The 27,617-nt window shown below is 37.9% G+C and overlaps 3 protein-coding genes across 8 annotated transcripts in view; 1 reads left to right on the top strand and 2 right to left on the bottom strand.

The window, feature by feature from the left end:
- Positions 1 to 9,328, bottom strand: part of ksr2 (kinase suppressor of ras 2) — a 142,460-nt gene extending 133,132 nt beyond the window's left edge. For 2 of the 6 annotated variants that reach the window (XM_088076455.1, XM_042488537.2), the window contains exon 1: positions 8,540 to 9,326. In XM_088076455.1, coding sequence (XP_087932581.1) covers positions 8,540 to 8,713 — 174 coding nt within the window. In that variant the 5' untranslated portion in view covers positions 8,714 to 9,326. Of the gene's footprint in view, positions 1 to 688; positions 822 to 8,539 lie in introns of those variants that run through there. The other 4 variants (XM_088076454.1, XM_042488538.2, XM_042488536.2 and 1 more) reach the window with 4 other exon arrangements.
- A 1,188-nt stretch (positions 9,329 to 10,516) lies between these two features.
- Positions 10,517 to 16,976, top strand: rfc5 (replication factor C (activator 1) 5). Its single transcript, XM_042487976.2, has 11 exons — positions 10,517 to 10,693; positions 11,354 to 11,418; positions 11,694 to 11,830; positions 11,943 to 12,022; positions 12,164 to 12,237; positions 12,689 to 12,848; positions 13,522 to 13,603; positions 13,837 to 13,966; positions 14,343 to 14,420; positions 15,799 to 15,853; positions 16,362 to 16,976. The coding sequence occupies exons 1-11, from the start codon at positions 10,521 to 10,523 to the stop codon at positions 16,459 to 16,461; spliced, it is 1,134 nt and encodes a 377-aa protein (XP_042343910.2). The 5' UTR covers positions 10,517 to 10,520; the 3' UTR covers positions 16,462 to 16,976.
- On the bottom strand, positions 16,939 to 27,045 carry wsb2 (WD repeat and SOCS box containing 2). The gene is made up of 9 exons (XM_042487975.2): positions 26,821 to 27,045; positions 26,468 to 26,636; positions 25,005 to 25,207; positions 24,396 to 24,527; positions 22,740 to 22,840; positions 20,844 to 21,040; positions 19,884 to 19,973; positions 18,979 to 19,095; positions 16,939 to 17,539 (listed from the first exon to the last, which is right to left on the bottom strand). The coding sequence occupies exons 1-9, from the start codon at positions 26,858 to 26,860 to the stop codon at positions 17,329 to 17,331; spliced, it is 1,260 nt and encodes a 419-aa protein (XP_042343909.2). The 5' UTR covers positions 26,861 to 27,045; the 3' UTR covers positions 16,939 to 17,328.
- Positions 27,046 to 27,617: the final 572 nt, after the last annotated feature.

Here is a 27,617-nt window from a genome sequence, read left to right as displayed (position 1 = left end):
AAAATATATATATAAAAACTATTTTCTATGGTGCACTTCCATAAAGTTTGGGGGGGGGGGTCTTAAAATCAAAGCTGCAGAGAACCAGATATCCCCTTTAACCTACACTTCCCATGATGCATCTCAAATGCATGGGTTATTTATTTTTCAAATTTCAGAAAGTCTCTCCAGAATACATTAAACAACAGTTTTCATAGTCTGAACAGTACTCCTCGCAGCATGTAAACTAAATGTGTATAAAAATAATCAGAATAAATGAAGTGCCTCATTTAGGTTGTGTTACATTTTAAAGCTGCAACACTTAATATTTTCATAATAACAATGCATGAAAAGACGATATGAAAACAATGTGATAATGTGAGAGGGAGCTGCTTATTGTGATGAACCTGAATTATCTGAATGTGCGGCTCACCTCCACTTTACAGAGCTTTAAAGTGAGCTTTAGCTCATTGTTTAGCCCCTGACCACACAGTTCGGGTTCATTCACTGCTCTTATCAGTGTTAGCTGCAGTTGTTTTCAGTGAAAAAAAAGCGCTAAAAACCCACTGTATGTTGCTTTGCACCAAACAGCAGACAAACACAGTTAGAAAGTAGCTGCTGAACATTGTGGAGAATCTAGCAGCTGAAAGGCCACGTTTCTCTCTGCAGACCAAAAAAGAGCTAAAAGTAGAGTGAATATTGGACTTACATATGCCAAGTAGCCAGAAACTGGACTCCAAATGAACAATTATGTTGCTCCATAACTTCTGGATGTGTAAATAAGCATCTTTTTACTACCAAGTTTGCCAAAAGATGAATATAGACGATGTGACAATCATGCACTTCACACAGTAATTGGCCACAGGTGTGAAAGTGAGGCTGATTTTGACCCGCCCTCTCCAGCTTTAATTCCTGTGCCTTAAAGGAGAGACTGTCAGGAAGTTTGCACCTATGCTTGTACCTTTAACAGGGCAGGACCATTCAAGTAAATGTTTGTTTTGTTTTGTTTTGTTTTGTTTTTTTAGCAATGACAGAGTTAATTATAAATCGATAAAAATCTCATTTCCGTTTTACGTACATTGCTACAACTGTTCTTCATGGAAGAAAAAATATGGTTCCACCTTTGACACAAACAAAAAAAATCTGCACATATTCAACAAACCAACACTGTAAACTCTGTCTAACATTCTTGAATATGACACTATAACAACACTTGTTTTGACCTGACCTCCTTTCCCTCATATGATTTACATAATTGGATCACATGTTACGCCCCAACATGTGTCTCCATCTCTATAAAAGCCTAAAAACCCATCATTCATCTTGTGCGTGCATCAACCAGTGTATCCAAGGGATACCGCTGACAATGCATAATCATATTAATGGAAACCAGCATCACCACTTCATCCAGGTAATGATATAGGCAGCTATTCTTGGTAAAGCTTTTGGCTGAAGCAAGGTCAGTGCTCAACGCTGCTAACAGATTGTGTCTGAGCCACAATCTGGGTCCTTTAGGTTAATAATAGAGATGGAAAACAGAGATGTCACAGAGGAATCTCCTGTACACACAGCACTCAGTAAAGATCAGGGCAGGTTAACGAGGGAGGCTTTGTGTATGGCTGACATCATTGTGAACCTCATCAAAACCCCCGGTGGACAACTCATTGGACGTAGAGGCCATAAGAGGACTGCCATCCTGAAAGCTCTCAATTCGCAGGATTTGAGGAAGATTAGACGGTTTCTCGGGAGTAACTACTTTTGTTGCACTCTTGAATTTACCGTTAAGTGTGTTTTCTTTGGTTCTCATTCATTTCTAATGCTTGTTTCTCTCAACAAAATATCACAAAATATAACAATGTAGGTGATCCACAGCAGTTTTCTGCAGTTTCTGCCATATCTGTATTGGTTCCAGGGTATTGATAAAATGTTTTTTTCTAAGGGGATTGTAGCCTAAATTTAACAACAGAAGAATTGCAGCCCACAACAGTACGTGACTACCAAAATATCTCACTCTGACCTGAATTCATGTTGGTGTTTCTGTTATTTTGTCTGGTGGACATACACCTAGTAATAAAATGTAGCCAGTCCATTTGTCCTTGTAGCATATAAAACCATCTGCATTATTTTCATCTTTTTAGGCAAGTTTGTTGTGAAGAGTGCTTCAGTACAGATCGGTCATATCAGTATTAACCCTTTGAAACTTGTGGGGGGCCTGGTGGATCAGTGGGTAGAGCAGGCTCCCCATGTACAGAGGCTGTGTCCTCGCCACAGCGGCCATGGGTTCGATACCGACCTCGTCCCTTTGCTGCATGTCGCCCCCTTTCTTTCTCCCCCTCTCACACTTGTGAAAAAAAAAAAAATTTGGAAACTTCAGCAATTTGGCTTGATTTCTTTCAAAAACATGGGAAGATGGCAATGAGCAATAAAAGAAGAAATGACCCAAAAATGTGCAAGAAAGTAATAAAAAGAACAAGAAAATTACCTGAAAGAATAATACAAAAGAAAAAAAAGGAATACAAAAACAAAAAATAAAGTAAGAACAAAACAAGGAAACAACCTGGAAAAAGTGCTTAAAAATTAAAATAATTGTGTAACATAATTTTAAATATGTAATTATGGTAATTATGAATCTAGTTTATTCCTAGGTTTTTTTCCTTTATTCCTTATCATTTTTCCCTAGCGTTTTCTTTAAAATAATTTTCTAAATCTTTTATTTTCTTGCAGTTTGTGGAATATTTCTAACCAAGCTTCCCATTTTTTTAAAAAATAAATAAATAAATAAATAAAATAAAATAAAATAAAATAAAATAAAATAAAATAAAATAAAATAAAATAAAATAAAATAAAAAATCATACCAATTTGCTCAGGGTTTAAGGGTTTAAATATCTGTGAAAGGCATCTGAAAGCAGCCCAAGAAGAGTGACATCCCTCCAAGTTTCAAAGAGTTAAACCGAAACTTCAACACAGCGATAACATGTGGTTGCGTTTGAATAAGTTAAACTTTTCGACATCACTCACTGCCAGTGCGTTTATTTCAAGCTTTAGGGCAGAGATGCCTGACTTGCTTTGCTAGGGGGAAAATGTTGCAAAATGACAAGAGGCCAGGGGCCAGTCGCAGCAGCTCCGCACAGGTCAGGTGAACGCAGATAAACAAGCTCTATTTGCTATTTTTAACGATCTTTATTTATAATTAGAAATCATTTAGTAATTAATTTTACCTTTTGCATCTTATCTCTTTACTCTTTTGTTGTAATCTGTATCCTTTATTATGTTCTATATTTCATTTCTCTGTAAAGCCTTTTGAATTGCTCTGTTGTATGAAATGTGCTATACAATAAAGCTGCCTTGCCTCTGTGTTTGTTCAAGAGATCATTTTGATAAGTTTGGTTATGATGAGTAATTTTAAGAACCACAAACTCTGTTCTATCAACCCTGTTTGCAGGAAAACAGAACTGACAAACCCACTGTGCGACCTGCCCAGCTCCAAACAAGAGAGACAATAACTACCTGCTGAATGTAAAGCTAGAGATTTTTCCCAGGAGCTGATGGAGACCAGTAATAAATAGTTTGCATGGACTGATTACTGAACAAGCCCATGGGGTACATTCGTTTTTACATGTCCTCTCCACCCTGACAGCAAACTTATTCTTGAACTCGATTTGAAATTATTGTAAATATTCTTTTTTATCTTTGCACGTCTACACTTTTGCAACTTTAGTGGGGGGTTTTTAAATGGTAAATCACTAAGTAGGCCAATTAAATTAAATTAATTATTATAATATATAATCATTATGTATCCTCCAATCTGTATATTTTTGCTTGTCCAAGACAAGCAAAAAGATGCAAAACAATGACACAAAGCAAGCCTAAACAACTATAAAAGTGTGTGTCTTGCTTAAGTATATGTATATATCGGGCATATCGGTGCCCAGGAGCCTAGTGTCTAATAACCTGCTCATGATAGCTTGGATTTACTTAACATAATGCTAATATACCTCTGCTGGTATTGTCTGTATCCAAAAACAAACATAACATTGTAAAATGTCTCTGTATAAAGTGAAATCAACATATTCAGGTAACGTTGTTCCAGCACACATTGCCATAGTCACTTTGAAGAACTGCAGCATACAAAGTGAAGCCAGATGTTCCACTATTGTGTACTACGACAAAAAACGCAATACCCAGCGCATGATACTTCCTGCATTAAATACAATCAGATGAATAACTAATGAATGGTTTGGATCCTGTAGTTTCTACAATAGCTTGCAGTTTTCTTCATCTCTTTTTTTGGCACATTGCTGTCTTGCCTTACTGCCCTCTGCAGTCAACAGAAATCTGCTTCACATCATCGCTCGTCTGGTGTTATACTAACAATACTGCCACATTAACGCTCCAACAGCGGTCAAAAACTCTGCAAGGTCCCTTTAACCACATGGAAGTCACTGTAAATGTACAAGTTTTTAATTGGCATATTTTTGTTGTTTTTTAAAAGGTTGTCTTATGGGGTCGACAGATTATCGACATGTCCGATTATTAGGGCCGATATTCGGCATTTTGCCAATTATCTGTATCTTCATGTTATTTTAATGAACAGCAATAGAATAATTAATTAAAAAGTGTCAGCATGAGAGGAGTTTTACTTTGTAAAACCTCAGAGAGCTGTTTTTGTTCATTCTTTTTTTTATATAAATTTTCACTCAACTTTATAAAAAATAAGTTGCTGGGAACTTGCTGTATATGATGTTGAGAGTTTCAGTTTTGATTAAACATTTGCTAAAGGCATTTAAACAAAGTTTTGTGTTGGAGTTTCTTACATTGCAAATTCTAAATATTGACAAAAAGCATCAGCCCTGAAAACCCAATATCGGTCAATACCTAATTTCTTACAGGAGCTTGTAATGTGCGCCATCAATGCAACAATTAATGTTTTGGGGTTTTTTTTACAATATTGCAAAAGAAAGGTGAGATGAAATATACTAAAAGGTTCTGTGTGTGCCATTCAGAGCATTTATATAGCAGCAAACCACTATTTTCTCTTCAAAGACACAATGATGTAATGGCGTCCTGAGCAGAGACAAAGTCACGCCACCTCTCTCTGTGTTGTAATCTGACCTTCTGTGTCTGTTGTAATCTGAGCTTCTCTGTGGTTTGTTGTGGTAAACGGGTCCAGCGTCTCCTGCGTGTTACTGCAGGTGTGTATGGCAAGCTCATTGTCAGCACTTTGCATTGCACTCATACGGTGATTACTGCTGATATCTGTGCGGCATTGTGACGGAATTGTACCCACTGGTTCCCCCTGGTTAACACTGTTAGTCCTGTCAGCACTGTTGCTGTTGCTTTATGCTGTTTATGGAGAGAGAAACCATGGCTGCAAGCCTTGCCACCGGCTCAGCCACCACCATGTTGAGAACCGTGTGCCGACAACTCATGCTCTCCAAATTTTTGTATAGAGTCCCCTTAAGGCTGGGAAAAAAAGACATAAAAGACTCTCTCCTGCTCTTCCAAAATGTCAGACTATCCTACCTTCGACCAGAATTTTTTTTTGCCAATATTCCCTCCACTTTTTTTGATTGCCCCCTTTAAATATTAAATAGTTCAGTCTTAGACACACCAAACCTACATCAAATAACTCCTTTGTCGCCTCACTTTGCCACTGTCTCAGCCAAAAAGGTGCACCTGATCACACCAAAAAGACTACAGCCAACGGCCGAATGCATCTGTGTGAGAGGAAATCACTCCATAGCAGGCAGTATTTGTCTTTCAAGAGGGGAAACATGAAGACCAACAGGACACACTCAAGCCGCTAGTTAGCCAGTTAGCACATTAACAACACAATCTGACGTTGACAAGAAAGGATATTTGCCATGCGCAAGCGAACAGTAACACAAATACAAACCATTAAAAAATTAATAAAACAAATTTTATTTGAATCTAACGCCTTCTTGACCTTTGCCATTTGTTTACATTAATCACTTCTGGTTTTCCTCTCGAACTGACAGTCAGAGTGATTTCATTCACTGATGCGCTTCACTATGTCTGACGCAGATTCAACACGCTGAATCGACTGAAAAAAGTATACTTCAGAGATGCTTGCAGCAAGTAATCAAGTACCCACAATGCTTTTGGCGTTCAGTGAACATTAATCTTCATACTGTAGCCTGCTTTTTACTGGCAGCACATTTGTACTTAATATTAGATCTCTGTTCTGTTAGATTACATTTATGTTTCCTGTCCGTGCAACACAAACTTCATTCAATAGCCCAGACAAAGCATGGACTACATTTGATGTATTTTTAACATATAGTCTCATATTCTTGTTTTTAAATATATACTTTTCCTTAAGATGGCGCCGGAAAGGGTGGTGGCCGTCGTGAACATGGTCATATTCACATTGTCTTGAATTATTTGTTTGTTTTTGTTTTTTTTTAATGATTGCTGTTTTTTTGTTTGTTTGATTGCTTGTTTTAAACTCATAACAGATATATAAGCATTTAACTGTGCATTGTACTTGTATGATTTTGTATTTGGTAAATAAACTTAAAACTTGGATGACCCAATGTCTCGTCCAAGAAACAGTAAAGTTACAACCCCATTGGTCTCTTTCTTTTATCAGTTTCTATAAAAAGTACCACAATAAAATAAAATAAAATCTATTCATGAAGATCTTTCAGCTATGTTGTAACACAAAAAAACTTCTTTAATGCTTGCATCAAACAATCAGGTACCCACAATGCTTGTCCAGAGAAAGGTGAAGTTACAAACCTGTTCACCTCTTTTTTTAATCTCAGCTTCTGCAAAAAGTTCTGCAATCAAATCTTAGTTTAAAACTATATTCTGATAATATAATCTAATATAAATATGCTGAAACATAAAAATGCATAGGTCTGTATTGCTTGCAACAAATAATAAAGTACCCACAATGATTTTTGGGTTCAGTGAACATTTATCTGCTTTTTTACTGGCAGCACATTTGTACTTAATATTAGATCTCTGTTCTGTTGGATAGCATTGATGTGCCCTGTCCATGCAACCATTACACACTTCAATTAACAGCCCAGGCACAGCATTGACTACAGTATTATATTTTGAAACACATAGTCTCATATTTATCTATTTATCTTTACTTTGGGTCACAAAGATGGTGCCGGTCAGGGTGGCAGCCGTCGTACCTGCTGCGGTCATTTGTTTGTGCATTGTCTAAATTACTGTTGTTTTTTTTGTTTTGGTTTTAATTGTTGTTTTTTTAACTCCTAATATGCACATAACCATTCCACTGTGCATTTTACTTGTATGATTGTGTAGTTGACAAAAAACTTCAAACTTGGATGAACTAAGGTCTCGTCCAGAAAAAGTTACAACCCCATTCACCTTTTCTTTTTTTATCTCAGCTTTTGCAAAAAGTTCTGCAACCAAATCTTAGTTTAAAAATCTATTCACAAAGATCTGTTGGCCCATTATTAATATACTGCAACATAAAAATGCAAGTCTGTGATGCTTGCAACAAAGAATCAAGTACCCACGATGCTTTTGGTGTTCAGTGAACATTTATCTTCATACTGTAGCCTGCTTTTTACTGGCAGCACATTTGTACTTAATATTAGACCTCTATTCTTTTGGATTCCTGTTCTCTGTCTGTGCAACAGTTACAAACTTCACCAAATAAGCTCAGACACAGCATTAGGGCCTATGTTATTATATATTTCATAACATATAGCCTCATATTGCTGTGGGATAACTCACAAGTGTCTTTATTTTATATATTATGTCACGTAGATTTCCTGTGGGACTTAAAGTGTGTTGATGGTACACACAGATACTCAGTGCTGAGTTTATGGCGACCTTATCATACTTAATGGTATTTGTTTTAATCTCCTGAGGCATCACCATAACATTGTTACAGGCCCTTAATGCTGTGCTGTGTCTGCGTGAGTTTTCCGTGACCTTATCGCACTTTATGGCATTTTTTTATGTCCTGTAACAGCCTCTCACTGGTGAGGAGTTAGTGGGGGGGGTGGGGGTACTGGTTTAAGTGGTCTAAAAACGGACAGTCTGATACCTCAAACACAACATATTATGGCCATTACGTAACGCAATTTACGGAATACCCCACGGGCCAATTAAACGGATAACGATATGTTGTAACAATTTCGGTAATCTGCTCGCCTTGCATAACAGCGGGGCCTGGATGCGCTGCGAAGACGGACAGATGCGCAGGCTGGCGTATTGGTAATGGATTGTAAACACGGGCTGCCTATAGGCCTCAGATATTATTCTGATGGAGAAGAGCCACCTTCTCTCCCCGCCACCTGCAGAATGCGCAAGTCTCCAACAGCCCACTGCAGCCCCGTAGCCTCTTGATTTATTGCACTGCACAAAACAGATAGCAGCAAGAAATCTTTGCATATTGATGCAGCAGAAAAGCAGTTTGTCGTTGAGGGTAAAAAAAAAAAAAAGCGCTGAAAAATATGCAGTGGCCTAGAAATAAATAACACACGGTGACAGCCTATTGATTCACATGCACAACAGAAAAAAGAAAAAAAAATCTCAAATTGAGCTTACCTCCAGCGTTCGTATCTCTTTTTGTGTCAAGTCGTTGGATGTGGCACATTTGGTCCGTAAACCCTCCAAACTAGAAATGCTTATGTCTATCATATTTTGCACCAACTCGCACTGCTGCAAGGCTTTCTGCAAACTCAGATGCTGCTCCTCGCTTTTTGTCATCTCCTCGTTCATAGTTTTGCGAGCAGTGGTCGTTATTTTCCCTTTGCACTTAAAAAAAAAAGGAAAAAATTCAAAAAAGAAACGTGGAGAAGCCCACGGAGCAGAGCAGCCTGCAAAACGCCATGAAACGAGATGTTGTAGGTTTACAGACGCGGTTTGAGCCGTGAGAGAGTCGACTCCATTGCAACAACAGTGCTCGTAGTTCCTGCTGTTTCATCAAGGTGTCTCTGGTTTGAGGCTAAATCAAACACAATGTGAAGATACCGAGCGGGACGACACGGTTTGCCACAGCATCCATTGGGTGCCCCTTCGTTTCAAATGGATGGTTTATAATTTAAAAAAAAAAAAAAAAAGAAAGAGAGAGAAAAGCCGTTCAGCAGCGCATCTCGAGCAGACGGATCTGTGGGGGAAAGCCTGGCGGTTTTAAAGGTGCTGATGTGTGGATTGGATGCAGGTACTCCCTGTCTCCCTTGGCAGCAGCTGCATCCCGGTTCGCTCCCACCACACCGACATGTTTCCTGTCAATCAAACCCACAGCAACAGCATCGCAGCGCCCAAGCACCGCCGTGAGGGGCCGCTCTCGCGAGATTAGAGCGCCGAGTGCGGTGGGCTCTCAGCTCCAGCCAGGCCTGTATGAGGAGCAACACTTTCCTCATGTTTTGGGGGAAAGAAGGGGGTGCTTTTTACAATTATCATATGTGTTTGACACACTCCTAAATGTACACACTTCCATACAAGGCACAAACATAGACTACAGTCACCTAGACACTATTTCTATGTGATTTTTCCCTCATTATTTGTTTTTTTTTTTCATTTTCATTTTTGGATGTTTCTCACAACAAGTCTCATTATATGTGATTGGTGTTATATTTTTTTTCCTATGTGTGTGATTGTTATCTGTTATGTTTGTGTGCCTGGTTGTGTTTTTTGTTCTGTTTCATAGGTTTCTGTTTCATTTCTGTTCTTATTTATTTTTCCTTTGTACTCTGATTAATAGAAAGGTTGCATACTTAGAGCCTGACAATAGGGGTCGACTAATTATCAGCCTGGCTAATTATTTGGGCCACCATTTGGCATTTTGGCCATTATTTGTATCAGCATTTTATTTTATTGATAGTCGATAAGAAAAATTAAAATGAAATGAAAAAGAGTGTTTATTACACTCATCCAACACCAGGGAAGGCAGTCTGCAATACAAACTGTTAGCATGGGAGGAACCTTTAGCCTACTATGTAAAACCTCAGGGAGCTATTTTTATTTAGATTTTTTTAATTTAGATTTTCACTTGACTTTATAAAAAAAAGTTGCTGGGAACTTGCTGTATATGATATTCAACTTTTCACTTTTGATACACTTTTATAAAGTTTTTGGGGGGATTTTGTTATATTCCAAATTCGAAATATTGACTGAAATAGTTGTATTTTTTTTTTGTAAATGCAAATAAGTTCCACATATCAGTCTCATTAACGACTAAGAATCGGTAGCCTCCTAAACTCTGAACAGAGGTGTCATCTCTACAGAGGCAGGAGGGGACTGTAATTGAGAAATTTTATATAATTTTCTTTGTGCCACCTGCTGAGACTCCAGTCAGCACTGGATCCAGCCCAGTTGAAAACACTGGCTGGCTGAATCAATTTAACGTCACCAGCATTATATCAAATGTTTCCAGGAATATATTTACTGAGTGGAACAAAAATATGTTTAGCTGCATGCACTGGTTTTGCAACACTGTAATATTTTCATACTCACACATTTTTTGCAGTGTGCATTCATGTCACAGAAACCCCGCCCACATGAGCCTACAACGTAATCTGATTGGATGTACGCCATGACGTTTGACGCACGTTTTTGTTGTGGAGCGCGCCAAACACTGAGTGGAAGAGTGGAAGTGCTAAAACTAAGTATTAAACGCAGCTCGGAGCTAAATTCACAGTTAACAGGACAAATGGCGTCTACAAGTAAAGCGCCGCTACAGACCAGAAACTTACCATGGTGAGTAGAAAGTCGTTGTTTATCACGGTATCGTTGAAATCGTTGGTGCTAGTAAGCTAATTTACCGACTATGGATTAAAGATAGCAGCTCGCCGCTGTATGTAGATGCTCTAACGTTAGCGAATCTACAAATAACGTTAATCATCCTTATAAAACGACAATTTAATCTTGAGACACGTGAGCTTTTCTTCAATTCGGCATGCGTTATAGCTGGTCGATGCATCCAGCTCTGCCTTGTTGCCACTTGAACCAACTGGCTCATGGGAAATGTAGCTGCGCCTGATATAACTGCGAGACGATTATAATGTTGACATTTTGTTTCATATATCGGTTCATTGTATAAAATATTAATGCCGAATTGAATATTAGTATCCAATAATGTAATGTTTTAAAAATCTCAAGGCAAATCTTATGTATACTTACATTTTTAAGGAAGATGTTTTAAAATAGTTAAATTCTTTATGGAGTTCACGCTGTAGTTTACATCAGTATGCTGAGAATGGGGCTTTTCGGGGTTAACAAGTTATTTTAAGTCACTAGTGTAAAGTGAACTTGTGCCCCACCACTTGATAACCACTCCAAGTGTTGCAAGCATTGTTAATTTAGTAACTGGAAATATTCATTTTTAACAGTATGTGGTGTTTCTTCTACGTTTTCCAGGGTTGAAAAATACAGACCACAGAGACTTGATGATCTGATCTCGCACAAAGATATCCTAAGCACCAGTAAGTATGTGAACTGTCAGAATAAATATATATAACCTTTATATCCGAAGCTGAAGCACAACACTTAATAATCTGTAAAGTGTTGCTGAGGCTTGTTTTCGATGTTTACTATAGTTGTATTGTAAGTGCCATTCATAATTAACAGCACATTATGTATGAATTTCCTCGTTCCTTAAAAAGTTCTTCATTTACAAGTAAATGTGTGATCCAAAAAGAAAATGTCGTATTCAGATTGTTTATTTAGTTTCCTTGTTTTTATAACTTTTTTTTTTCAGTCCAGAGGTTTATCAGTGAGGACAAGCTCCCCCACCTCTTGTTCTACGGCCCCCCTGGAACTGGCAAAACCTCCACCATCCTCGCTTGTGCCAAGCAGCTGTACAAGGAAAAAGAGTTCAACTCCATGGTGTTGGAGGTTCGACTCCTCATCACAAGCTTTTGGTTTACCGGCATGTGAATCCTTCCACATTTCTTTGCACGGACCTTGTGACTCTTTGATTTGATATTTGACTTATTTTGTTTTGCAGCTAAACGCATCAGATGACAGAGGCATTGATGTTGTGAGAGGTCCCATTCTGAGTTTTGCGAGCACCAGGACCATCTTCAAGTAAAGCTAAAAATCTACAACACTCGTCAAATGCCTTCTATAAAAGTCTAAATACTATTGATATTAATCTGCAAGCCATTACTGCAAGGGGACATATTTAAACTGCTCCCTGTCTTTTTGTCTGTCCTTCTTGTCTTCCAGGAAAGGCTTCAAGTTGGTGATACTGGACGAGGCCGATGCCATGACCCAGGATGCCCAGAATGCATTGCGGCGAGGTAGGCCATCTGTTCGGCCGGGCGTTGCCCACTGTGAGCTACACGGCTCACTGAGCAGCCAGACGATTTGGCTACTGTTGAATTACAGCATATTATCCTGTGCACTCTGATATTAATTCTAAAAATCTACCCAAAGATTGAGTTTTGCATTTTGATTATTTTACCGGGATCACTTAACTTTCTGCTAAATTAAACAAATACAAACATACGTAGTTTCTTGGTGAAAAAACACAGCAGCAGGAAAGTGTGAATGTTGTCTGCAAGAACAAGACTTTTTTAGGTTTTAAAAGTGTGTTGCATGAAAGGACTTTGAGAAATCTGCAAGCATGTCAGAGCTGATGGCATTTGAATTTTAGGCGCTTAAATGCATCGTTGATTATTTCTTATTTCTTCAATGCATTGATTTCTAACTTGTGTTTCTGTCATCCCGCTCTCCCTCTCTCTGATTCAGTGATTGAGAAGTTTACAGAAAACACCCGATTCTGTCTCATCTGTAACTACCTGTCCAAGATCATCCCGGCTCTGCAGTCTCGTTGCACCAGGTTTCGCTTCGGCCCGCTCTCCCCGGACCAGATGATCCCTCGGCTGGAGCACGTCGTCCAGCAGGAGAGGTGAGAGTGTGCTGCGAATGTTCCCTCTCCATCTACTGTTGAAACAATTTGAGGTAGAAGAGATTTCCGGTTAGTGTTTTTCTGTCAGTTATTATGATATGACATGTTTTTCCTGCAGAATCAAGAGAAATTGCTAGATGACACAAAACATAAAGAATAAACTGTTATGTTTTTGGATTAGGGTGGACTTTTTTCTTTAAAATCAACCTGTATGTTAATGGGGAAATACAATACATTATATAAGATAATCCTTTATTAGCCCCTCAGTGTGGAAATTCACAATGTTACAGCAGCTATGAGGTACGAAGAAGTATAGCAGCAAAATTACAATACAATAGTAAAAGAATAATTACAAATATGAAAATATTAAAATGTTAGGTAATAAAAAAAGATGCCAGGTATGATTAAAAACAAGGTGCAAAAACAGTAACATAAATAAAATAAGATTACAATGTGCCAACAAAAACGGTCTAATATGTACACTAATTGCACATGGAGCTAATAACACTTGTGATGTGCAGTTGTTATCAGTGCAAGTAGCACAAAATTTAAATAATTTAAATAAACAATGTCTATGGTATTACAGTTTGATATTTTTGCATAATTATGATGCATGTCATACATTTTAGCTCTGCAATGACCTTTAGATTAATCTGGCTGTTTTTTGTGGCAGTATTGACATAAATCCAGGTGGAATGAAGGCCATTGTGACCTTATCATCAGGTGATATGAGAAGATCGCTCAACATACTGCAGGTATGACATATTATTCATATTTATGTATTCATATTCCTACTTCTCCTTTTCAAACATTTAAGATGCAATTTCTTGCTGCTTATTTGAATCTACTCATTGACTTTTTTTGAATTGGTTATCATACATTTTTGTTATTGTCATTTTGTTTGTTTTAAAAAACAGCACTTTTTTTTCACCATGATCATCATGGTAGAGTGAACTGAACTAACTGTTTTGCACGTGTGTGATTTCAGAGCACCTCCATGGCGTACGGGGAGGTGACAGAGGACACGGTGTACACCTGCACAGGTCACCCCCTCCGCTCAGATATAGCGAACATCCTCGACTGGTCCCTCAACAAAGATTTCACCACAGCGTACAAGCGTATCCTCCACCTTGTCTCATCTTTCAGGATATTTCACTCAGAAAGCTGTACTGTATCAGTTTATAATAACGCGCCATAAAAACTACAAGTTTTTTCCATATTGTGAAATGTAAACCAGTGTTTAGTTTTATTCTGTATAATTAAAAAAGGATATCCTGAAGTTAATGTAAATTCACTGCATTTTTTTCTCTTGCAATTGCTAATATTAGATGCTAGATGAAGTCAAATGTTAAGTCTTAAACCAAATATTACTTTTTTTCTATATTTTTTTTCAATGAGGTTTCGATCGGCCGAACATTTCCAAATACAAAACGAGACACCCACTAGCACCAGTTCAGTCTGAGTTGTTGCTCCTCCTTAATGCCTCCTTCACAGAAATCCTGCAGCTGAAGACTCTGAAAGGTTTGGCTCTGCATGACATCCTCACTGAGGTTCATCTGCTCATACACAGAGGTAAGGCCGCTGCAGTTTTCTTCAGCGGAGAGAAAATATTTTGTTTGATACTAAAGTCTTTATTTTTCTATATATTATGGCAGGTTGAATCTAGCAGTCGGCAGAATATCGGCCTGATGATAATTGGGGCGATATTTGGTATTTTGCTGATTATCTGTATTGGCATTTTGTTTTTATGATCACCGATGAAATTAATTAAAGTGCAAAGAAAGTGTCAGCATGGGAGGAACTCTTACTCTGTAAAACCTCAGGGAGCTATTTCTATTTTTTCATCTTCATTTAAATTTTCACTTGACTTTAGAAAACGTTAAACCTTTGCTTAAGGCGTTTAAACTAAGTTTTGTGTTGGGGTTTGTTATATTGCAAATTCTTAATATTCACACAAAGATTTTCATTTTTATAGTAAATGCATATTGGTTCCAAATATGTTATCAGTTTCATTAACTACTAATAATCGGTATTGGCCCAGAAAAATCAATATTGTTTGACCCCTGGGTTAATCCCTCATCTCTCTAAAGGGCCCAGATATTTAATATTTCTCCATTTAAGGTGCCTTTTGGCTCTTGTGATTGACTTTATCTTAATAACCAGTGCCGGATGTGTGGGTGTATATACAGTATGTGTGTATGTATGTGTGTATGTATGTGTATTCAGTATGTATGTATTTATTTACTGCGGCTCACCTGGAAAGTGGATGAGATCAGGCAGCAGGGGGCGATGATGTAAAGCTGCAGTGAAGTCCAGCAGCCTTTAAAGAGCATACAGAAAGTCATATGTATTTACATCCTGTTATATCCATACGTACGCCACCTGTAGTTTACAGAGCAGGTATTATATTATTATTATCGATATTATTATCAACCACACAAGATACGTTTTTAACAGCTCTAACTTTCATTGCACAACACTCAGTCATTAAATGTTACAAATACACCGAACGTTAGTTTTCTGTGCAAAATGTGGTGTTTGTGGTCAAAACTAAGAGCTAATCAGGCAACAGCCAAGGGTTTCCCATCATGCCTTGGTTCTTGCAGTCTGTGGAGAGCAACTGCAGCGTCTGGCCCTAAAAACTGCAGCCACCTTGATCTTGTGAAGATATTTTTGCACACGTACATGATGTCAGACATCAATCTAACCATCATGCACCGTGTGGCGATCACCAGCGACTAATTCTGATTCTCTGAACGAGCTGGAGAACCACCAGATCTGAGTTTTAAGATAAATACCCTAAAATAAAATAGTGAGCTTACTATTACTATTACTATTTTAGAAATAGTATGTATTGATGAGTTTTTAATATTTTGCAATTTAATAGTTTCTTTGCAGTGTGTGATGCCAGACAAATACCTGATTTAGTTTTTCTTTTTCCTCCTTCAAGTGGACTTTCCTCCAGCGATTCGGATCGGTCTGCTCATCAAGTTGGCTGACATTGAGTAAGACAGATCACTCATGCTTCCTCCGATAAGATATAAACATTACGTTACATACAAGTTATTGAAAAAAATCACATTAAAGGTGCACTATGCAGGATTGTCTATAATGTCAGTAAACACTCGCTAGCAAAATTAGCAGTAAAAGTACTCTGTCATTTGGAGTTTGGCCTTTCTATTTTTGTGTTTTTGGCGCTGCGTCTCTTGTGCTGGTGACAGTTCGGCTCCTGTTCACCACCTTTCTGTGAAGTCCTGACCTCACCTGAGTGCAGCGGCAGTTCACACCCGTAAACGTCCAAAGAAAAAATGCAAACAGAGGGCAAAATCTCTGCTGAAAAATACGCCACTGCACACTAAAAATGGGTCATAAGTGATGATTGAGACAATTATTTTAACACGAGTCTATACATTGCTTTTTTTTTTTTTTTTTTTGAAAATCCTGCATAGTATACTATTTAAGATCACGAAGGCATTAAGATGCTTTTGGACTTACCGTATGTCGTCTCCTCAGACACAGGCTCGCCTCAGGAACTAACGAGAAGATCCAGCTCAGCTCCATGGTCGCAGCGTTCCAGGCGGTCAGAGACCTCGTGGTTAGCGAGGCTTCCTAGATGCATTTTACCCTGCAACGAAATTCTGCTTCTTGACTGCCAATCACAGGCGGAGACAAACATTTCCAGCAAGTCCTTGGTGACTATCATCGCTGATTGTTACTTTCATGATGAGAAATCGGTGGAATCATTTACTTATTTGCCCTTAAGTGTCCACAGCATGATTGTGCACCACTGTTCGTCAGAGTTTTTGAGCAGCAAAGAAACGAAAGCTCGCAGCTACATTAGTCACTCACATCTGCATACGAAGTGAGCGAAATGGAAGACAGTTGTTTGTAACTCTAGTAACAAAAAAAAAAAAAATCCTTTGGGCACTTATATGGACTCAAAAAGCTGTAAATTTAGTCACCATCGCAGATCCACTTACTGTCACCGGTTCATCCATTTAAATATACACAAAAAGGTAAAAAGATAAAGAAATGTGTTAAACAGCAATATTACAAATGCAACTGTAAGAATATGTCGTGGACATGTACATGTGTTTGAATCTGTTTTAATAAAACTATTTCCTATAAGTCCAGTTTTTGTTATCTTATATTAACAATTAATATGTGCAGATACAACAATACAGTAGTAGTGCATTTGATAAACACAGAAATTAGAAATACATGATATTTACACAATAAATTAATCGTATAAAATTGTAAGCATGTGACCATTGAGATATGCATCGTCTTGCAGTGGTAGTGCAATAAATGAAACCCTTAATGTAGTAATGTTGCATCTAAAGTAGATTGAATATGAGATGCTTCCTATGTTAAATCAAGCTTTTAAAACACCTCTTAATTAGCAAACAAAGGCATTTTTTTTCATTATGAGAGTGTGTGACAATCACTCGCTGTAAGTGTCAGTTGTTAAGGTTCCTATTTATCCCTCCCACTCTTCGTCTGAGGAGCAGCAGGTCTTGAGGCGGTCAGGGATGTTTCTGTAAGTGAGGTACTTGAGAATCCTCTTCGGGAGGGGCAGCGGCTCCATCTGGTGCGTGGAGACCGAGTGGCGCAGGATGGATCGGCACAAGTGGCAAAGGCTGGGCACGGTCCTGGGGGCCCTCCAGAACCGCACGTGGCCGTCTCTGGTTCTGTCACAAGAGGGGACGGTTAGTGTCTCAGTTATGTGGCGGCCAAGAGGGTTTAATGCACTGCAAGTTAAGAAAAATTCTTTAATTCTTTAAATATGAGATGTTTTAATAAGAGTTTAAGCAGAAGCACTAAAAAAACAGTTGGAGTTATTTAAAGCACGAGTTCCCATCCTGGTGGTCCTGAACCGCACGAGATGTTGCAAGGCCTTCTTGATTAAAAATACATAAATTTACAGTAGAACTTTATCTAAACATGCATTCATTTCTTTAAATAAAGAAAAAAAACTTTTTTTTTTGTTAAATTTAGATTATTACTTAAACCTTTGAAACCCGAATTGTTTTGTTTTGTTTGTTTCGTCACTGTTTTTGGGTGCATTCAGATGCCTTTCACAGTTACTTAAACCCTTGAACCTGGAAAAAATTAGTTTGGTTTCTTTTTTAAACATAAGGGAAAAAAGGCAATGAGAAACGGTTTTTGAAACTTATTTTGACAAAACAAAAAAAATATTGAGAACTATTTCTAATTATAATAATTATATACTTTAAAGAGTAATGATCATTTTAAGTAATTTTCAGGTCCTTTCCCTGTGTTTTTTTTTTAACTTTCCACTTTGTTCAGTGCTGTTTAATTTATTTTTAACTAATTTCTAGCTATTTTTTCTTGTACTTTCTACTGATTTCTCTCTCATTTCATTGTTAATTTTTTGTTAAGTTGCTGATTGCCTTCTTTGCATGTTTTTGTAAGAAAGGCCAGTTTTCCCAGTATACAAAGGGTTAAGATATTAACTTTAAAAAAACAAGGTCACAGTAAAGACCTGAACTAATCTGTACTGACAGAGCCTTCATTCTCTGCTTAACAGGCTCATCCTGCATTAGAAACGTACACAGTTAAAACAACCAACAAGCTAACAGAGCAACAGCCAAGCATCAGGGAGAAGAAAACGCTGAATTTGTCAAAAAAAAGAGGCTTTTAAGTACGTATGATTGTTAAATAATATGTACATACATATTACAGACATAGAATCACAAAAAGTGTTTTGTTCTACATTGAGCATAATATGAAATCACTTAATCGGGGATGGTCAGGTTACCTAATAAAAGAAAAGTATTTCCTTAACATTTGGAAATTTAGTGATTTGAAGCGTAAAAAATGAAAGCTGTTGAAATTTTGGAGTTTCACACGTTTCTTACATTTATTCTTTATCATGATTTTAGAAGCACTTTGTAACTGTGTGAAGATAAGTGCTATATAAATAAAGATTATTATATATTATATTTATTGTCATGAAACTGAGACATCATTGACATCCATTCTCACTGCTGTGACCCTCTGCTGAACTCACCCTCCATAAGCTACACCATCACTAAATCCCCCTTTTCAGTCTAAAAGCAGTGAAAGCTTCTTATTTTAATTCTGATGAGGGCTCGAGGATCTTTACCCTGTGGCGATCACGCCCCCTTGTGGATGGTAGTTGCAGCAGAGTCCATTTGAGTCTCGATCCGCTTTCGTCTGCATCACCATCCCTTTCTGTCCCGGCTCCCAGACCCGAAGAGCTCTGCGGACACAAAATGTCTGAATTTATTCTGTACACGAGAGGTGCCCAAACATTTTCCCTTACAGAGCCAAAACTGAAACCTGATTGTGAGCTACGGGCCAAGAGCAAAAACATCCTGTTGTATTGTTAAGATGCAAAATGATACTCGAATCCTGAGTTCCCTAAATTGAAAGGTCTTTTGTTCACGTGTGCTGTAACTAACTCGCACCAACACTCACAAAAACTGCTTCATTCCCACTGACATGAACATCTAAAATAAAAGGTAATGATCCACACATCTACATGAACACTTTGCACACAGTAGTATATTGTGATTTTTATTCTGTCTCAATGATTGCATTTGGTATTTATTCTGTTTATTTTTATTTTTTTTAGGAACACATGCTGTTTGTTTATTTTCCCGAGTTTGTTTTGCACTGAATGTTGAGTCACGTCTAAGATGATTTTCTGTCACAACAGACAATTAAGTTTTCTGAATCTGAACTGACTTCCAGCACAAGTGTCACTCTGCAAACCATGGTCACATTATCATCATTAATGATGATGGATCCTACATATTTAAAAAGAGCATTTTACCACACAAAAAAATAAAACAGCAAAAACAGCAATTCATATTCATATTTTCAAAAAATATATTTATTTTTCACTAGAAATATCATGTGAACTTTATGCCTGCAGGTCCCACTTTGGGCAGCCCTGTTTAACCCATGGATGTATTTATAAGGCAGTGGTTTAACCCTAGGACATAAAACACAAGATTTGTGACATGGAGCTGATAACATACTCACCTGTCGTCCGTCACCATCGCCAAGTGTAAACCGTTGGGAGAAAACTGTATTGCAGAGATTTGGTTCTGTCCGTAATCTTCAAAATAGTCACTGCGGACAAAAGAGACATTTTGTCACCATGGAAAAAAATTGTTTATGTTCATGACTTAAATGTTGAATTTCACATTATATACAAACAAAAACACAAAAACAGGTTGAACGAGACACAGGACACCAGGACATAATTTCAGACAGTGCAACAGATGTAAACAGTGATAGTGGAGGACGTGTTCGGCTCCCTTCTTCAAGCTTCTTTACCTTCTCAGGACTAATTTCCACCTTCCCGCTAAACACTAACATTAAAAATACAACTCGTAAAGAAAAAACGTTTATCTGCAGTAATAGAGATGCTATTTATGGTCTTTATGTGTTTCAACAAGTGCCTTCAAAGATGCATTTGCAGTACGGGTCAACAGCTATTGGTTTTTAATGAGACCAACAACCAATATTTGGAACTGATATGCATTTATAATAGAAATTTCAATATTTCTGTCAATATTTAGAATTTAGAATATGACAAACTCCAACACAAAACTTTGTTTAAATGCCTTTAGCAAATCTGAGACTTTCAACATCAAATACAGCAAGTACAAGTTTTTTAAAATAAAATCAAGTGATAATTTAAATAAAAAATGAATAAATAAAAAATCTCCCTGAGGGTTTTACAAAGTGAAAGTTCCTCCCATGCTGAAACTTTCTTTGCACTCTTTAATTAATTAATTTTATCGGCGATCATTAAAACAAAACGCTGATAATCAACAAAAAGCCAAATATCGGTCTCGATAATCTGTCGTGGCCAATAATCTGTCAATCCCTAATTTGCAGCTAATGTGAAGGGTCAGTGTATCAGCTTTGGGAATACACATGCCATTCTTTCACAGAACAGCACATTTTGAGACTGAAATCAGAGAGTAAACTTACACCAGAGTGGCCAGTTTCTCTGCAGTGTACGGGTCCCAGAGGTCGATCCACCAGCTGGAGCCGCTGAAGGCGGCGGTGGCGAGCACTGCGCCATCGGGAGAGAAGTCACAGGAAGACAGGAGGTACAAGGTCTTGTGGGTCCCTCCTGTCAGGTTCCTGATGAACGTATATGAGCGCAGACTCCACAGACACACCATCTAATAGAGATAAAGTCATGAAGGGTTAATGAGTCTTTGTACGGTGCTGTGAGGACTGTTTTTCTAATTTGGGATAAGAATGTAGGTCAAGTCAAGGCTCTTTGTGCCCCGCGGCAAATTTCCGCTGAAGCTGTACTTCCTGAAATACCAGCGAATTGATTATCAGTCACACTGACTCAGTGAACGTCAACAGGACATGCTCGCACATGTCGCTCAACAGTTGGAAGTGTGACTGTGAGCTTAAAGTCTGGAATTGCACAATTTTACTGTTTCTCTTTGGAAATAAAAAGGTGTCAAATAAGCAGTTTGATGGAAGTGGGAAGAGTTTCACGGTGCTCCAAATGTCTCCTCACAAAGAAAAGAACTGCCAAACTTTCTGTCAGTCTCACATAAACTAAACACAGGAGCAGATGAAGATAACAGGTTACTGCACGCTCAGAAGTGACAGATTCGGTAAAAAAACACTCACAAGCAAACTCTGCAAAAATGTCTACATGCTAGATGTGACTCAGTTACAGTTTCATCCTCGCCCGTCAAAAAACAACAATAAGAGTGCTTACACATCTAACCTGTGTAATTTGCTTAAAACTGAATTCAGATCTTTTTGTGCTGTTAGTAGTGTTTATTAAGATGGTGTGAAAACTGTCAAACGTTCAAAAAAACGGGTCTTGGTCGGTTTCCAAACGGACGGCCAAAAACAGGATTTTATGATAGCAGATATGTGATTTTAACACAATTTCAACAGCTAAAACAATAACAAATGCATCTGCTGATCATGAAATCTGTCCAAAATTAGTGCAAATACAATCTTCCAAAAAAACATTAGCCATCAAAAGGAAATTTTCACAAAAAACAGCCTTGAGACAAGACATATGTAAAGGCTGAAAATTTAAATATTTGAATATGTGAAATATTTGCCAGATAAAAGGCCCAGATTAGAAGGCAAAGTACTTTCCCTTCGAATTTAGCTCAGGTGGCTCTCATTTACTCTTGATCATCTTTGTGGCAACACCTTGATTGGAAACCACCTGTGGTGACTTTGATTGATTAGGTTTGGGAAATCACACACCAGTCTATATCCCTGCCTGTCAAAAACCAGCAAATAAATGTAAATATTGGTGCAAATACAATATTATATATATATATATATATATATATATATATATATATATATATATATATATATATATATATATATAAGTAGATGTTCTGATGATCAGAAAAACAAACTTGCGACCAGAAGCTTGTAAAAGCTGAAATTCTTCATGCATGTTTGCATCGGTCAAAGATCAGTAAATTCAGGTGTGAGAAAGAAAAACATGCTTTAGTTAACAATCCTTCCAGTGTCCTTTAAACATGAACTTGATGCAGTATTTTGTAACAGAACGTCACTTCTTGTCTGAGGAAATCACAAAGTTGCGCAACAGAAAATAAGCCTCATTCTCCTGAACTGAGATGCTGAATATTGGCCCCTTTGTGCACAATTATGGTGGAAAAAGTTGGATAAAAGTATCTTTGTTCCATCAGAAAGACTTTGGACAAATTTGGAGACTCTGGGAATTTAGAAGTATTGTTGTTTTAACCACACAGATATAAAAAAAGTCTATAAATACATAAAAACAAATATATATTTAAAAATGAAGTCATTAGGGATTTACGGTCATGCAAATATGAAAATAGATGCATAGATGAAACTCACTCTGTCAAATCTGCCGACAGACGCAATCATGCTGCAGTCTGATGAGACGCAGCAGCAGCTGATCCAGTCTTTGTGGCCAGAAAGCACCTGCACCGTTTTACCTGCAACACAGAATCCACAGTCACAGTTAACCGAGAGAGACACACTGTAAAAGCATCATGGGATAAAAAAAAAATTAAAAATCAGCTCCTGATGAGGTGGAGAACGTGACTCGTAAATGTGTAAACATGAACATTTGTTTGCTTTAACCTCTTACATCTGAACGGGAGGTTTAGTTCAGTGTGACTGCACGGCGACAAAACGCAGAGGCGGAGTGATAAGTACACACAAACATGCAGAAAATGATTTAACTGGTTACTTAAAATGCCTTGAATGCTTATTGCCTGGTATTTAATAAATGATGCATAGCATGAGATCTCAGACTAATTTACGACATTTCAGGCTCTCACTGGTTTCCGTCAATATCAACACAGCATGACATGCAGTTTGCAGAGCCTTGAAACCCGAGAGTGAGACAATAATACCTCGCAGTGAGGATTTAATGGCTTTAATGTTTGACCAGGGACAGTTCAAGGCAGGTGCTTTCAAGGACACTCCGACATTTGGCAACTCAGTCCACTGCAGAGAATTTTGCATTTACAGTGCGAGCAACGTTGTCTGCAAGCAAAGACTGACATGAACATCATAAATGCATAACGTGACATTAGTAGCTTCATGCAAACTAAAGATTTAAGCTGGAAAGATGATTCTTATGAGGCGCAGTTAACAGCTCTGGAAAATTATTGTATTATTTTTATAATAATTTTGCAGTTGGAAAAAAAAATCTATGATCAGGTGTCAACTAAAACGAATGCTAATCAATAAATCCATTTGTCATCAGTTAAAAATTTTTGTAGGATGTGAGCTAATTGTCGAACTTTATTGGCATTAAATGGATCAGTTTACCCCCTAAAACATTAGAAATCAATATAAAAACATCTGATAACTTGAAATAAGAAAAATGGTCTACAGATATGGACACAGTTGGTGGCTTGTAGAAAAAACAAGCACATTTACATGCTGTACAACTTCTTGTTTTTCTTCATAACTCTCGATAATTTTTGATCCATTTGTGAGTTTATACACATATGAACATCCACATGTCGCTTAGGTTGAGTATTAGTACATCCTGTCTCTATGTCTATTTTTTTTGCTTCTTTTTTTTGTTTCGATAACTATCTTTGTACTTTTAGTTTTCCTTTTTAAAATGATATTTTCAAATGCACAAATGAAAAACTGACACATTTTTGGAACTGCAGTTACACTGTCATTTGAGCATTTGCTGATTAAAAACAAATCTTTGCAAAAACATACAAATTTACAGACGATATCTCAGATAAGTTTTAGACTCAGAAGTAACATCCACCCTGAATGTAAATAACTACCGCTTCCTTTAACTATTTACACATGAAACAGCGTGTTTGCATTGCTTTTTGAAAAGCAAACGCTCAGAGTCATATCAGCGAGGCTTGTTTGTGAACACCACTCAAAGTCATGTTAGCACAGGAGGAGGTGAAAACATTGTTCTGCAGAAAACTTGACAAAGACCTGAGTGATGTCTCAAGGGGGTAGCTGTTGAAGGCGTGGTGTGTCAGGACTTTACAAAACCACATCTACCTTTCTGAGACAGATCCCAAATCCTCAATGTTTTGTCTCGAGAGGAAGATATGAGTGTGAGCGTCCCGTTCTGAGGAAACACCAGGTCCCTCACTACACCTTCGTGTCCATGCAGATCAAACACAGCATCACCTGGGTATACAAAACAAAAAAAGTAAAATTAGCCCCAACAGACTCTTCATATCTGAAAACAGCAAAGATAAAAACAGATCTGCGGATCTTAAAAGGCATTTAATTAATTAATCTGAATGTCTTTAATGTCTTGTAATGCCTTAATTAATATTAAAATGTCTTAAATGAATCTTTCAAAAGTCTTAAAAATGCTCAGAAAAGGGAAATTGGATTTTATGAGTTTTTTTCTGATGTTGCATTGTAAAATTTTTAAATACCTGGTAACATTATTTTATTTTATATAATCTGCAAAATTCCTCTCACATGAAAGCTGCCAAAAAAGCCATATTTTATGTTACAAAATAATTTGGGCTAAACTGTCCCTATGCAGTTGCACTTATGGTTGTTGTAATACTGGTCTTACAAAAGTCTTAAAAAGTTGTAAATCTAAATTGCCTAATGCTGCAGGAACCCTTAAAAACAAAAAGGAGATCTCACCTGTTAACACATTCCAGATTTTGATCACCCCGTTCTCCAAACCTGTGGCCAGGAGCAGGCTCTTCTTCCCTTTTGATGACATTTTTGATGGACGTGCCGCTGCAGCTGATTTTGGGGGTCTGGGTCCGAAGGCGAGGCCCCACACCGGATGACCACAGCTGAAGCTCTTGTCTCCTCGGTCGATGTCTCCATTCTGACTGTCTCTGTGTGTGAGAGGAGCGTCAAGAGTGCAGATACCATAAAAAGCTCATGTAGGTGGTGTAAAGTGTGAGGCTGGTGATTAAATGATGCTGCCTTCAAGTGCTGTTGGAAATGAGTGGAATAAAACAATGAGGAGAATAAAACAGGATTTTTTTTTTTGGTCTGGTGTTTTAATTTTAATAGAAAAAGAGAAAAAGCTAACAGACATTTGATTTTATTTACTTAATATTGCTTCTGCTACCTCCTTACTGTATGTTTTCAAATTTTCCAAAACTTCAGTAAAAACTAAGGGGCAGCTGTCAAACCGCAACACTTGATCACCAACCCAAATATAACCATGAGACATGGTGTTGAAAATTGTCCAGCATCAAAACCTGGCATTAAATATCGATCGGATTCTTCTTCAATCACATAAATTCTGATCCTGCTTTTGACCAATTCAGGCACATTTATTTATTTATCACTAATACACGGAGCGGTTTGCCATGTTTTGTTGAATTACAGAAAGCTCCAGATTCCTTGAACTGAGGTATCTAAAAGATATTGTTTTGATATGTGGTACCTAAATACAGGCATCATATTTGTACAGGCAGCTTAGAGGGAAAATAAACCCTTTCCTGGGGAAAGCATATGGTATGGACACTCCCAGTGTTTAATATTTAATGAATACATAAATAAATAATTTTCGTTTTTATCTATAATAAATAATATTTTTTCTCTCGATTCTCTGTATTATTATTATTATTATTATGTTTTAATATCCTAAAAATGTCCTAAAATCCAGGAAATGTTCTTAAATCCAAGAAACATCCTAAAATATTAGAAACGTCACTAAAATCCAAGAAATATCCTGAAATCCTAGCAACATCCTAAAACCCAAGAAGCATCCTAAAAATTGTAGGAACGTCCTAAAATACGAGAAACATCTTAAAATCCAAGAAACACAGTAAAATCCTAGAAACGTCCTAAAATCCTTGACATAAACTGATGACCGGGAAACATCCTGAAATCTGATAAATGTCGATGATAAAATCCGAGAAACGTCCTAAAATACTACAAACATGCACGGGGCCGCTGCGACTGGCCCCTGGCCTCGTGCCATTTTGCAAAAGTGGCCCCCAAAGCAAAGGAAGTGGAATATCCCGGATTTCTATCATTTATATCAACAGTGACCGCGTCACTCCCACGCTTTTCACGCAGACCACAATGTACGAGGGACACCTGAACGCATCCCGGGTGGATTAATGTCCAGGTAAACCTACTCGGAGTCGAGAGGCCAGGCTACCACCCACACGATCCCGTGTCCCATGGACCAGGCGAACCAGGCTCCGTCCGGAGAGAAGTCCACGCTCCAGGTCTCACATCCCGCCCGGCCCTCTAAGGACGGAGGACGCCTGGTCTTCAGTTCCAGGACCAGAGCCGGGTCGGTGGCTTGAAGAGGACGGAAAGACACCGTGAATTCAACGTTTGACATTATCACACTTCCGACACTGACAGCGGCTCGGGTCCCGCAGAGCCGCTCCTCCGCGCGGCTGTGCGTCCTCCCGTGACCGCTGCCTGGTTACGGAGCGATGGCACCACCGCGCTCGAGCTTATTTATAAAAATGTCACTTACATGTTTGTTGCAGCTCCGCGTTTGTTCCCGTGGAGCACATCGTCTCTGTCTTCACATTATTCGCTTAACTTTCTAAATGTGTCCTCCCCGTTGGACTCCAGCCGTCCATCGAACTTCAGACAGGACACTGTCTGTCCGGAGAGACAGCTGCGACGTGTCTCCTCCTGCACTCAGTGTGTTTGCTATGTGGAAAATGTGCGAGAGGCAAACAAGACGTTCAGCTGATTTCCGGTTGTCTGACTCACTTTGTACCATTGGCTGCAACGTCGTCACGTTTTCTTGTTATATTACGTAACCTCAAAGCGGCGGCACGCCCCCTCTTTATTTTATAATGCAGGGTAACCTTTGGTTTGTTGATAAACGATGAGAGCACGTGATCCACTGTCCTCGTGTGATGTCGTTATAAAAATAAATAAATAAATAAATAAATAAAATAGCTCAGATAGTTGTTTTTTTTAATCGTGCCTCCTTGAATTAAAGGCTCCTCTCAAAACATTCAATTTATTCAGAAAAAAGTACCAAGCTTTTAGAATATATTGCATTTTGTGCAAGTTAAGTGCAGTAGTTCTGTGCTTATGTTAGTGTACAATTTTAAACTCCATGTGCATTTTTTTAACTTCTACTTTAAAACATTATTATTTACTATTTCCTTTTGAACATTATTATTGCTAGACACTTTGTATTTTATTTCAGATACTTTATATTTTATTTCATTTCAGACCCTTTGTATTTTTTTGTATTGTTATTTGTGTCAGACCCTTTGTATTTTTTGTATTTTTATTTCTTTCAGACACTTT

The sequence above is a fragment of the Plectropomus leopardus genome, chromosome 4, assembly GCF_026936395.1.
Source record: "Plectropomus leopardus strain MGB_pleo_1.0 chromosome 4, ASM2693639v1, whole genome shotgun sequence".
Classification (NCBI taxonomy): Eukaryota; Metazoa; Chordata; class Actinopteri; order Perciformes; family Serranidae; genus Plectropomus; species Plectropomus leopardus.
The sequence above is the reverse complement of the archived record's forward strand: the minus strand, read 5'-3'. Positions and strand labels throughout refer to the sequence as shown.